This window comes from Rhipicephalus microplus, chromosome 7 (assembly GCF_043290135.1).
Source record: "Rhipicephalus microplus isolate Deutch F79 chromosome 7, USDA_Rmic, whole genome shotgun sequence".
NCBI lineage: Eukaryota > Metazoa > Arthropoda > Arachnida > Ixodida > Ixodidae > Rhipicephalus > Rhipicephalus microplus.
Window position 1 is genome coordinate 73371985 of NC_134706.1, and position 13100 is coordinate 73385084.

The window sequence follows — 13100 nt, forward strand, 5'->3', positions numbered from 1 at the left end:
TTAATACGAGCTAGAAAGCTAGAGCTTCAGCTCCAGGCAGTGGAAGTTTTTAACGCGATAGTGTTAGAGAGCTCGTGTCACAGAAATTACACCGTAGGCGTCCGCATCGTTGTTTGTGAGCGAAAAATCGTCCATGAGCGAAACATCGAGAAAAAAGCAAATAAAACGAGGAATAACTTTTCGGTCACAATGAGAATCGAGCCCGAGTCGTTCGCGTGGCAAGCAGGTGTGCTATCACAAAGCCACAATGTTTTTTTATTACCTGGTGTTGGTAGCGTAACATATAACTCGAAAGACACAGACAAAAAAAAAACACGCAATGTACAATGCACACAGGAGGTAACTTCACTCAACCAGCATAAACCTGGTGTCATCGAGTTAAGGTAAAATTCGGGCAGAGTCACAAGATGCTCTACCCACGGGAGCCGATCGCGTGGCTCGGGTGCAGCTCTCTCAACTGAAAGAAACCAGTCTATGCATTCACGAAGATAGGCTCGGGTGGGCCGCGCATCTTTGTCGAGGAGCATTAGTGCATCATAGGGTACCCCGTCTTCCTTTTCAACATTCAAGAACCGGATTCCATACGGGTCCAAGGGAAAATCTTTTTTAATCGCTCTCTGCAGCTAGTTCGAAAAATACACGCCCTCACAACAATGCAAGAAGACGTGGTCAATCGTTTCGGGTGCCTTAATAATTATGCAATGCGATTCCCAGGGGGAAAGACATCCCTTTGCCTCCGAGAACAATTTCATTGGTAATGCGCCCGAGTGCAATTTAAAGAAGAATGTTTTGGTTCTCGGCTGCACATGCATCGTTTTAACTTTTTATAAAACATTGCTTCCTGGTCCTCTACTGTACATAGCCCGATAAAGTGACACTGGGAACACAATTTCACATACGGCAAAATACACTTCTTTTCTTTCTACACTCCACAGGTGTTTTTAGTATATCTCACAGAAAGAAATTTTATACTGGACACAACGTCTCCATAAAATCCACCAATACCTCCTGAACAGGCTTTGGTAGTGGCAACATATTCAGGGAGATATCTACCGAGGCGCTATCGACACATGTTACGCAGGAATGAAACAGTGAAGTCTATAAAAACAAAACAAAAACATGTTTACAAGTTGTGGCAAAAACAAATGACCAAGGCCAAGGCTCCCGTCTTTGACCCGTCTGAACACGTTAGTACGGCGGCATCGTTCCCAGTGCGAAGCCCACACAATTACGGCGAAGATACGGTGTAACTTCTGCAAATCAGTACGTGAGCAGTGCAGCATCTACAGCCCGTATGAAAGCTTGCTTATAAAGATCAGGTTGCAGACGGTGGCTCTGGAAAATATTGACAAACGCGCCCCCCTCCACTTCTCGGCTTTTTCCGGCGTATCTTTGACTATCTTTTGCGAATACCAAGCACTATCTCAATAAACGTCGAGCGGGATGCCCAAGTACTTGCCCTGGACTGTCGGCCAGGGCACATTTGCAAAGTGGGCAGGGTTCGTGTGCCAATATTTGGCCAGAGCTGCAGACACTTGGACCAATTACCTCCACTTCCGTTGACATAGCTAAAGTCACGAACGGTGTCAACAGCACGTTTAATGGTTCGTTGGTCTATTGGAAAATTGCCACGTCATACAAAGCCGCGATTTTACTTGCAACTGCTTCGGCGAAAAGCACTACGCAAATATCATGTAGTAAAAGAAGCCTTCTTAACGTATTTTGTTCAACACGTGCCAAGATAGAAACGAGCCCATTCGGCGCTTTGTAGGAGCATTCGGGAGGCCATCAAACAACGCCAAAAAAGGCCGAGACAGTGCAGTGATCGCTGCTAAAAACAGACAGAAACTATCAAGCAGCTTTAAAATTGGACAACTATGTCCATCTAGGGCAAAATTTATCATGCCTTTCCAAAGACGTTGATCAAACAAACAGCAAATGCTAGATAACGTGGTGCCATCTTTGAGGCTTTGTGACACTCTTTATGGCCTCCGAGATGGCGAGCGCGTGGCTTGTATCTTGAAGGTCATGCGCTTGCGTTCCATAAAAAACCTCTATGTACCATTCGTGCGCGCGCGTGTGTGTGTGCGTGTGTATGTGTGCCATCTGTGAGACATTGTGAAAAACATGTCTCGACTACAGCGGAGCGCCATTCTAGAAGAGGGCAGTGGCCAAACTGCACAGTCTTGTTCATCAATGAGTGCCTGTGGGACATGCATGTCAAGTAGTGTCCCAAAACTAACAAGCCAGAACGATGCTAACGTCCAAGAACTAGCAACTGGGAGCACTACACGCACTGCCTTATCAGCGGCACTTCATGCAGCATCTGTGTCAAACGATGCTCGACGACGAGGGAGTATGCGGAATTATGCACTGAGTGGTTGAAGGGTGCACTAGGGGCCAGATTTCGCTATCGCGTTCATCTTGTAAAGGTGAAGATTAAGGGACCCCCAACTTTTTCTTTTAATTTGGTTTCAATAGCTTTACCCGTGTCATCCGAATAATGAGAACACGTGACCAAAGTCCCGGTGGATGCCCGTATAAAATGGTTTTGTTGTGAAAGTGTTCTATGCTGAGGTCCACTATGGCTCCACTAACGTACTTCCGTCCCGGAAGTGAAGTTGAAAAATGTATACTAAGAGATTGCGAAGGAGGAACCAGAACTAAAGCACCTGTAGCAAGGAATTGAACCATTAACCTGTCACTTCTCAGTGCATAGAGTTAACCATTACGCCACAGAGTGTACGTTACCTGGAATGCTAATCGCAAGTCATTTGTATATGCCGTACACCATTTAACACTCATCAGAGCTTCGAAACTTTATCGCAATTCAGTTATCTCTGGCGACAAGGCGTGATAGGCTGGCACTGGGGGAGCTGTAAAAGTCGTCTCCTGAGCACGCGCGCTTCTCAGACTCGGAATTCAGAGAACGAAGGTCACTTCGCACGCTGCCACGGCCACGTCTACGGAAGGAGCGCACTATTCGCACATGATGCAGGAAAAATTTTGAAAGCTGTTTGTATTTGTACTGTGCATACTTTTGTGCTAGTTTCGTGCGTCTTTCTGTTTGAATAGCGTGCCTTAAGTGTTGGGCTGTTAAAGCCGCTATTTGCACGCTCGTCATGTGTGAACAAATTTGGTGCGTGCTTGCTGCTTGCAGAGTGCGCTGCAAGCTTTGAGCTGCTTGCTTTTCCTAACGTGACATGTCACGTTGTAGGCTACATACCATGCTCACCATGTGCTCGTGGTCATTTCGCTGGCTTCAAATACCCGCAACTTGGCATAAAGCGGAGTGAATAGAAGATGAAGGTATGCGACGGGTGCAAACATCTTAATAATCATATGCGTATCATATAAGAACATCACTGCTTGCAATGCTCACAGTGTGCTAGGGGCCATTCCGCTAGTTTCACCTGTACCAAGTTTGATAGTACGTGATGCGAATAGACTACGAAGGTAAATGACACGTCCAAACATGATAATCATGACATGCGTGTCATGCAAAATGAGTACATGCCACGCTCACAATGTGCTCACGGATATTTCGCTGGCTTCACATACACGCCATTTGGTATTACGTGACGTGAATGAAAAACGAAGGTAATGAAGTTGTGCAAATCATAATCATCCTACGCGTGTCATGTAAGAACATGACTACATGCGATGCTAACGATGGCTCGGGGCGGTTCCGCTAGCTTCACATTTGCTAAATTTGTATTACTTGATACGAATAGATCGCGAATGTTAACGACACGTCCAACCATGGTAATCATGACATGTACGTCGCGTAAAACATGACTACGTACTACGCTCGTAATGTGCTCACGGTCATTTCACTGGCTTCACACACACGCGCACACAATTTCGTTTTACGTGACATGGATGGGTGACGAAGTTATGTGACTGATGCAAACATATAAATTACTGCACGCGTGTCATGTCACACCATGACTACATGCCATGCTCACGATGTGCTCGGGGCCATTTCGCTAGCTTCACCTATGCGAAATTCAGGTACGTGATGCCAATAGAGCATGAAAGTGATTGACACGTCCAAACATGATGGTCATAACATACAGGTCATGTAAAACATGACTACTTGCTATGCTCGTATTGCGCTCGCAGCCATTTTGCTAGCTTCTTATATACCAAATTAGGTGTTACGTGACGTAAGTGGATGACGAAGGTATATGATTGCAGCAAACATGACAATTATGATATGCGTGTGATGTAAGAACATAACTACATACCATGCTCATGATGTGCTTGCTGCCGTTTCGCAAGCTTCACATATCCCAAATGTGGTATTACTAGACGTGAATAGACGACGAAGATAAAGGACACGTCTAAACATGATGTGTCACGTCATGTTTACAAGCTACGCTCATAGTGCGGTCATGGCCATTTCGGTAGTTTCCCATATACCAAGTTTGGTATACGTGACGTGAATGCACGATGAGCACGAATACCTGCAGCAAACATGATAACCTTCACAAGGAAGTCATGTACGATATAAATTATGTCCGGCTCGTAAGGTTGTGTTGATTTTAATGTGATAGTTTGACCTTCCCTATTCGTGCTTCTCGTATCATCAATTCCCGCTGTACGTAGGGTCTACGAAATTTTTAAAAGAACTAATAATATAGATTTACGCTTGCCCCAAAAGCAATTTAAGCTGCATGTGGGGAACTAAAAATAAACTCGCACTTCAGATACATGCGTCTATTATGCTAGATCTGAAGATCTTACCTCTGTCGCAAAAAGACTAATGGCGGGAATAACACACTGAGCCCACACTGCGGCGAAATAATGCTGTAGGTGGACAGCGTGTAAGGTTGATACGTAGTGTACAGGTTGCCTAGATAGCGTAGGAAGTGCGTGAATAGTGGGCGAGATGAACTGAGGGTGTGTGTTAGTCGAGGTGTGAAGATAAATGACGAGTTTAAGGTGTCGCAGAAGGGTGGAAGTTGTGAACACGTAGGGCCAAATTCCTTAATAATTGCGTTTATTCCACTACTCATATCGTTACATTTGAGAACATCTTCGTGTTTAGGCATGGCGGAAAAGTTAATGAAAGAAAGGACATTCGGGCTCATAGCAATCGCTATATATGTGTTTTCAGACAATTCAGGCAATGATTTCACTAATGGGTTAACAGCCCGGGTCAGTAAATATATGCTTATATATTTTTAGATTTCTAGTTGAGAAACGTGGTGAAGATTTCTATCTGCTTGCCATTCGGTGCGTCACCTTCCAGTTTGTAGCTGTCGCGTTCTTTGCTTCCCCTTTGCGGCAAAACTGTGATTTCGTTTTCCGTTAGTAACGTATGCTACACTTATATTAGGCTCTACGACAAAAGTGTTTGAACTGCAATTCGATGGCGAGCGCATTGAACAGTTTCCCCATTTCAGGAAGGTGCGTGGCCCACAGTTCTAAAATTACCTGCTGTATATTTAGGGCATTTTCAGCTTGTTTGCGCCTTTTTCTCGGGGTGCCAAATACAGGCTTTTTTATACAATCAGTTACAACATTATTTATAAAATCATTATGTCGAATACCCTAGAGTGTCTGAATGCTTGTCCCGGCAATGCGAGCTGATGCCCTACCAGAAAATTCTATACTGTCATTGCACTGTTGTAACGTATGCGTGAAAAAACAACATTTCTCTACTTCAGGTCCTGGTATGGCAAAACTTTTGGGTGCAGAATAGCCCAATGAGTAATGATACGAAACGTACATTACAATATCCCCAAAGTGAATGTGATCCAGTAGATCGAGTTATTGACCTATAGCGCTCATTATTCATTATTCTAAAACGCTAGACTTTGTGCATTCGAACTACAATGACCTTTCACAGTATACTCGGTGTGCTTTTCACTGTTTTTAAGTATAACCACCGTGTGGTACCCAACTTTCACGGAGTATTCACGGAGCATCGCCTACTTGGAACCTGTGCATCGTGAGTGTGAGGCGTTAATCGCTGAGCCACCAAGGAGTACGTCCTTTCACGTTCACAAGGCAAGCGTTTTATATCTACCACTTAACGCTAGCGAAGGGAACCACGGGGGTGGAGGCTGTCGTGTTTTCAGATAAAATATTATTTCCTTTTGACTTAACACCATTCTTCCAACACTGGGCGAGTTAATTCTTGAATCGATCAACTATTGACTTAATGTAAATCGACACCCTTCGTGTAAAACGTCGAGCTTGACCGTTCAGTCAGCATACAATCGGTTGAAGAACTTCGAAACTCACGTGTAACAGAGAAATGAGGTACTCAATCATTCTACTCACCCCTACTTATTAGCTATCACTGTAATCCAAATAATTTCCAGTATTTTCTTTCTGTGCAGCATCTTTCTTTTCCAGTGTGCAGCATAGTACATTTGCCAATCCGAAATGTGTTTTTCGATTTCTCGAGGTTGCCGAGGCCAACTCACCTGTGCATATGTTAGAGTCCCAGGCGGTTTTCACACAGCCGTTTGCCGAGCTCGAATTCACTGAAAAAAAAAGGAACCAATTTATGTATCAAAACAACAGCGAACAGATCCATACGGAAATCAGCAAAGTGAGTACGAAAAGTACTCAACTGTAAATATGTAATATGTGGGGCTTTTCATCTTAAAATAACGATATAAATGTGAGGGACACTGTAACATAAGAATAAAAAATATTGACTATCCACTGTGCTTCAACCTGCCACGTTTATAGTGGACAGCAATTTTAATAGTGGGTCTCGCCGTGGTGGTCTAGTGGCTAAGGCACTCGGCAGCTAACCCGCAGGTCACGGGATCGAATCCCGGCAGCGGCGGCTGCATTTTCAGTGGAAGCGAAAGTGCTGTAGGCATGTGTGCTCAAATTTGGGGGCACTTAAAGAGCCCCAGGTGGTCGAAATTTCCGGAGCCCTCCACTACGGCGTGTCTCATACTTAAAAGGTGTTTTCGGACGTTAAACACCACATATCAATCAATCAAACATATTTATTAGTTGTAATTATGTCACTTCAGGATTGCCGCAAAAGTGGATCCACTAAGAATATGGACAGTCGGGCTGTGCATTAGGATGTGGACAGCAAGGACAAACAGCCTGGGCTTATGATAGGAGTGAGGGTACAAAAAAGTGAACTTTTCAGGGCCTGACAGTGCCATTTGAAGACGCAATGAATCTTTTTCTTGTGCTTTATTTAGGCCCCAGTGGTTTGGTAGACCTGACCTGAAAGATCAGCGCTCCCCTTTTAGTTATGTATATTTTCAGTTATCGTCCTCTTTGCAGGCTCCCCCTAATAACTTAGAGTACCGTATGCTGCCTTGGATTACTGTATGATCTGTAATGGCAGCTCTGCCCTGTATGTTTGTTAAAAACAGCTGTTTCACTTGTGAGTATTTTCATTTCATGTTCACGCTTGTGCTGCTCATGTGTTTTCGATTAAGAAGCTGGTCCAGTAGAAATTGAAGCATCCTTTATGGCAAAATTTAGTCTCTTTGTTAGCTTAATACGATATAAATATGAGGCATGTGTTAGCAGAGAGCTGCGTAGAAATTTAACCCTCTGGTATATTTTCAACGTGTAGTCATATCGCGCAGAAGACGGCCTGTATCGTTTTACCCCCCTCAATGCGCAAGCACCACATATGTGATTGAACGCACCACTTTCGCGCCAGTAGCCGAGAACCACAACCGGGGCCCCACCACGGGTGTACCAGACCACATACTTGAACTAAAAGGCCCAGTTAGAAGACTTGGGGCTAATTTGAAAAGTCGGAAAACTTCACAGCAGCGACCGCACAGAAAAAAGAAAGTGTCATCCTGTGCTCTCTGCTCCTCTGCTTGCGGGTGTTCTCGAGCTTTTTCAGTTATGAACACTACAGCTGAGACGAGTCAGTTATCGGGCTTGATGTTTGACTCAGCGCCTTCGATACAGTGTCTTGTCTGTGGACAGAATGGCTGAGCGCAGGAGGAGAAGCAACGAGTAGCAGAGCTAAGCTACCATTTCCTGGTCTATTCATGCTCGTTCAAAAAGGGCGGGTCATTTCTTCTCTGCATATTCAGAATTCTACTTCCCGTCATACGATGCGGAATGTTATCGAAGGCATCCACTGAGCAACGGATATGGCTAGTTTGTTTGAAGTCTGCTTCACCCGCCTTCGTCGCCCCGCTTGCATGCTTTAGGCCGCGAGAAGAACATAGAATGCACGCGGGAGTGTTACTTATTTAAACAATATAGAAAACATAATGCCAACGTTGGCGCTGACTCCAAAAGCCCGTCGAGAGTATTCATATGAGTGCGATAGCAATAAATGTAATTATGTGCATTCGTTCGCAGTTACGCATAATTTTGTTTTACAAGACATTTATGTAACTTTTTGCAGCAAATGTTGTTAGATCAAAACTTGGGTCACGCGTGGTGCCGTAGTTGCCCGCCGCCTCCGCGGAGGCCGGTACGGTAACCACTTCTAACGAAATAAGAGAATAACCTTGTACGAAGGACATAAAGGGGCTCGAACCTGGGTCACTTGCGTGCCAGCCCAGCATTCTACCACTGAGCCACGCTTGTGCTTGGGGCTTGTTGGCAAACTTGCCTAAGGCAGGCTTGATGTCGCGAGTGTAATCACGGTAATATGAGTAATAAATTGTTTTAGAACAGAAAAATAACAAGCAGGCGTCACACAAAGCGAATAGCGCATACCAAGTGGGTCGTCAAATGCTCTAATCCATTACAAAAGCTTGTTGTTGATCCCCTAATATCTGTGGCGCATACCCACTTCAAGGGTGATTCCTGCCCCGCCGCAGTGGGCAAGTGGTTAAGATTCTCGGCTGCTGACCCGTAGGTCACGGGATCAAATCCCGGCTGCGGCGGCTGCGTTTCCGATGCAGGCGGAAATGTAGGCCCGTGTGCTCAGATTTGGGTGCACGTAAAAGATCTCCAGGTGGTCGAAATTTCTGGAACCCTCCACTGCGGCGTCTCTGATAATCATATTGTGGTTGTGGGACGTTAAACCCCACATATCAATCAATCAATCAGGCATGATTCCTCATCGCAATCAGCCACTGCATGAACAATTGGCACAAAATTTGAACATAGCACGACAATGCACCATTCGTACTCGCTAGCATTTCAACGTTGATATCACAGACACGACCAATAATTGCTTATCAAACATGTGGTTTCTATATATGCACTCAGATGCATACCGTTTGACTATAAGAAACCAACTACGATCCGAGGAACATGCATTGACCTAGTATTTGCAAATTTTTCACTGCAACATATACAGGAACTGCCCACCCTTAAATTCACGGACCATAAAGCCGTCATAATGAAGGGACATCGCAAGCCATCCATCGTCTCTAACATATAAAAGTTGATTTCTTTATATAAACACTTAGTGTTGTTCATGATGTCTTTAGATCTTGATCGACTGGGCGAAAAACACATCGAAGAGTCATGGTTTTACCAATGATTCTCTACCGAGTTTTGCCCCCTCGTCATCATTCACCCCATGGGTTTGCTGTGATTTTTTCGCAGATTTCCTTTGCATTAGAGTTCATTGTTTTAATACATTATGAAATATTCGCACGTATTGTTAAGAAATTCCGCTTCTCGTGCGTTTTTTTTTGTGCTGACTATAAACTTGTTTGCTCTGTAGCATCTGCAAAGTACACGAAGGTGACTTCGTTGGATGCAGCGGTGGTTTTTTGCTGAACGAGTGCGCTGATAAATCATAAAATTAACTTATAGTCAAGTTTTTAGCACGCGCTTGTTTTGTGTATATTTGTACTTTCCTCCATGCGTACGTCTTAGTGTTTAAGCAGCATAATCAGGTAATAAGTTGGGACAGTTGGTTTGTGATTCAAGCTGTAGCAGCACGTGTGCTGCTTGCCAAGCTTTGCATTATTTTCCAAGTTGTAGCTATCGCGTTCATTTCATCGTCCTTTTGGCGCAACATCGATATTTATTGTACTTGTTAATGTCATCTTTGCATGGTGTTCTTGAAATGCTGTATACAACAAAATGTTCACAGCTTCATCAACCACAACGCCTATTACGATAGGCGTACGGGATAAAGATGTGCTTACATACGCGTCAACATGGGTGCATTCGCGTCATATATCGCCGTAGCTGCCAAACACTAATAGAACATGTGCAAGCCTTGACGTAATAATGTACATTATCATCATCATCGCCATCATCATTATCATCTTGAATACGCCCACTGCAGTACAAAGGCCTCTCCTGTGTTCCTCCTGTATACTAAGTCCTGTGCTAGCTGCTGACACTTTATACATACAAATTTTCTAATCTCATCTGCCCACCTATCTTTGTTTCTCCCCTTCACCCGTTTGCCTGCTTTTGAAATCTAGTCTGTGAGCTTCAATTTCAAGCGGTTATCTTGCTTGAAAAAGACTTGTTGGGAGAGTTGGTTAACATCAATAGGGTACAAAAAAGCACAAATTTTGAATAAGACAGCCCCTAGAAATGGAGTAGCAAGAAGAAGAAGGGTCGGTCGCCAACCTTTTGTGGCGCCCTAACTTTCGCTTCTTTCGACTTTTATATGCGAGGCATTTTTTGTCAATCCTTGGTGACTTTGAGCATATCTATCTATCTAACTATCTATCTATCTATCTATCTATCTATCTATTTATCTATCTATCTATCTATCTATCTATCTCTCTATCTATCTATCTATCTATCTATCTATCTATCTATCTAGCCATGAACGACTTTTAGCTCTCTTGGTTGTTTCAATAACGGCATCGATACCAAAATTGTTATGACATAACATGACTGTGAGACGAGCATTACTGACTAATCATAACACGAAAATCATGAATGTATGTCATGAATGTCATGATTTACTTTTCATGGTCTCGCTGCTTTTGCGGTGGTATCATTTTCATGGCATATTGCAAAACTGGTAGGGTCTGACATGACTGCTTGGTGAACACAACTGAAAGATCCTTATGTGGAAATCGTGATATGCCTGCCATGTAAGAACATGATTACATGCCACGCTCATGATGCACTCGTGGCCGTTTCGTTAGCTTCACATGCACCAAATTTAGTATTACGTGAGGTGAACGGACGACAAAAGAAAATTACACGTTCAAACATGATAATCATGACATGCTTGTCATGTAAAGCATGACTAAATACTACGCTCAAAGTGTGCTTGCGTTCGTTTTGCAAGCTTCACATATCCCAAATTTGGTATTACATGACGTCAATGGATGGCAAAGGCATATTACTGGTGTAAGTATAATAATCATGACATTAGTGCCATCTAATAACATGACATGTAATGTTCACGATACGCTCATGGCCGTGTCGTTAGCTTCAACCAAACTCAATTTGGTATTATATGACGAGAACGGACGAAGAAAGTTAAACACGTCCAAACATGATATTCATTACATGCTTGTCATTAAAGGCATGACTACGTGCTACGCCTATGGTGTTCTTGCGATCGTTTTCTAGCTTCGGAGGTACCAAATCTCCTATTACGTGACGTGAATAGACGACGCAGGTAAATGAAACGTCCAAACATGATAAGGATGACAAGGAAGTCAGGGGCGGCATAATTTACGTCTGCCTCATAACATTGTGAAAGTGACCTATCAACCTTCCTCATCATTCTTCAGATATCATCGATTCTCACTGTACGTGGGATCTGCCAATATTTTTTTAAGGTTTACTTCCTCCTTTTTTATTGCGATAGAAATTATATGGACACTCTCAGCTGGATTTTGCCGTTGGTGTGGGCGTCGATGTCATTCACCGTATATGTATACGTATCTACATATATGAAAACGAAAGGAAGGAAATAATCCAAAAAAAAGCCATCTGGCGCGGTATCGAACGTGGGACCTCTGCGTCGTGGATGCAAGGCGTTAACCACTGAGCCACCCCGACGAACATCGTTCCCCGTTCAAACGGCAAGCTATTTATATCTACCGGTTACCGCTGCTGTGCTTTCGGCATTACCAGAAAGATGGCGCAATGAGTGCACGTTGCCACATTGCACAGCGGCGCCCGCCCTTATCCCTTACCCCTACTTTGTCTTGCTTAAAGAAGGGGAGCTACGCTCTCTCGGGCGCCTTTATCTCGCGGTGGCGAGGCGGGGAGGTACGTACGCCTTTGCTGGCTTTGGGCTTTACGTGTAACGATTCTGCTGTAGTTACCGGGCACACAAAGATCACTGCAATCATTACTGTCTCCGTTCGCGAAAAGCGCGCGCTTTTCAGACTCGGCGAAGTAATAAAGAAGACGCGTATTCGCGTGCATCCGTATCTGTGAGTCCGTTTCGTGCATAAGTTGTGCGCGAGAAATGCGGGGCATGTTTCAATTTGATTTCCATTCAGCGCGTGACCTTTCAAAATGTTGCTATCGCGTTCGTTGCTTCGCCTTTGTGGCAAAGCTTGTGACTTTTTCTTCATTCTACAATATTCCAACTTTTTTTCCAGAAAGCAGCTATTCGACAAGCCTCTGTAACGCTGTCCATCTGTAACGCACTCTCCCACTGCACCTGCTTGCATCTTGTACCACATGCTCGCGTTCTGTACCAGTCCAGAAAGACATCCTTCTTCACTTTTGCTTCGTTGGGCCGATGGAAGGGGCGTTTGCTAGTAAAGAAATCACAGCATATCCACGTAGCGATTGAAGATGAGTGGGCTGAAGAGTTCTTCAGTCCGTCCGTACCTGCGTCTGTCCGTGTGACTGTCCATCGTCTATCCTTGCGTTCGTGTCAGTCCACCCGTCCGTGCATCTGTGCGTCGTCCGTGAATCAGTCTGTTCTTCAGTCTGTCTGTCTTTCCCGCACGGATGGACGCACCAACTCACACACGGACGTGCGCATGGACGTATGAGCAAACAGGTACACGAACAGATATATGGGCAGATGGACACATGGAGGGACATACGCATGAACGCACGGACGGATGGACGGAAACACAGACAGAACATTGGACGGATGGATGGACAGAGGAAAAAACTGGTGCAAGGATGGTCAGTCTGTCCGTCCATCGGTCCGTCTGTTCGTGCGTGTGTCTGTCTGTCTGTCTGTCTGTACGTCTGTCCGTCTGTCTGTCTGTCTGTCGGTGTGT

The 13100-nt window shown here is 44.4% G+C and overlaps 1 protein-coding gene across 5 annotated transcripts in view; it reads right to left on the bottom strand.

The window, feature by feature from the left end:
* LOC119179911 (japanin-like-RA2) overlaps positions 1-13100 on the bottom strand; it is a 131217-nt gene that overhangs the window by 94076 nt on the left and 24041 nt on the right. For all 5 annotated transcript variants that reach the window (XR_012884932.1, XM_075869276.1, XM_075869277.1 and 2 more), the window contains one exon: positions 6441-6500. Coding sequence is in view for 4 of the 5 variants with exons in the window: in XM_075869276.1 (XP_075725391.1) it covers positions 6441-6500 (60 nt within the window). In the remaining variant the exon portion in view is untranslated. The remainder of the gene's footprint in view (positions 1-6440; positions 6501-13100) is intronic.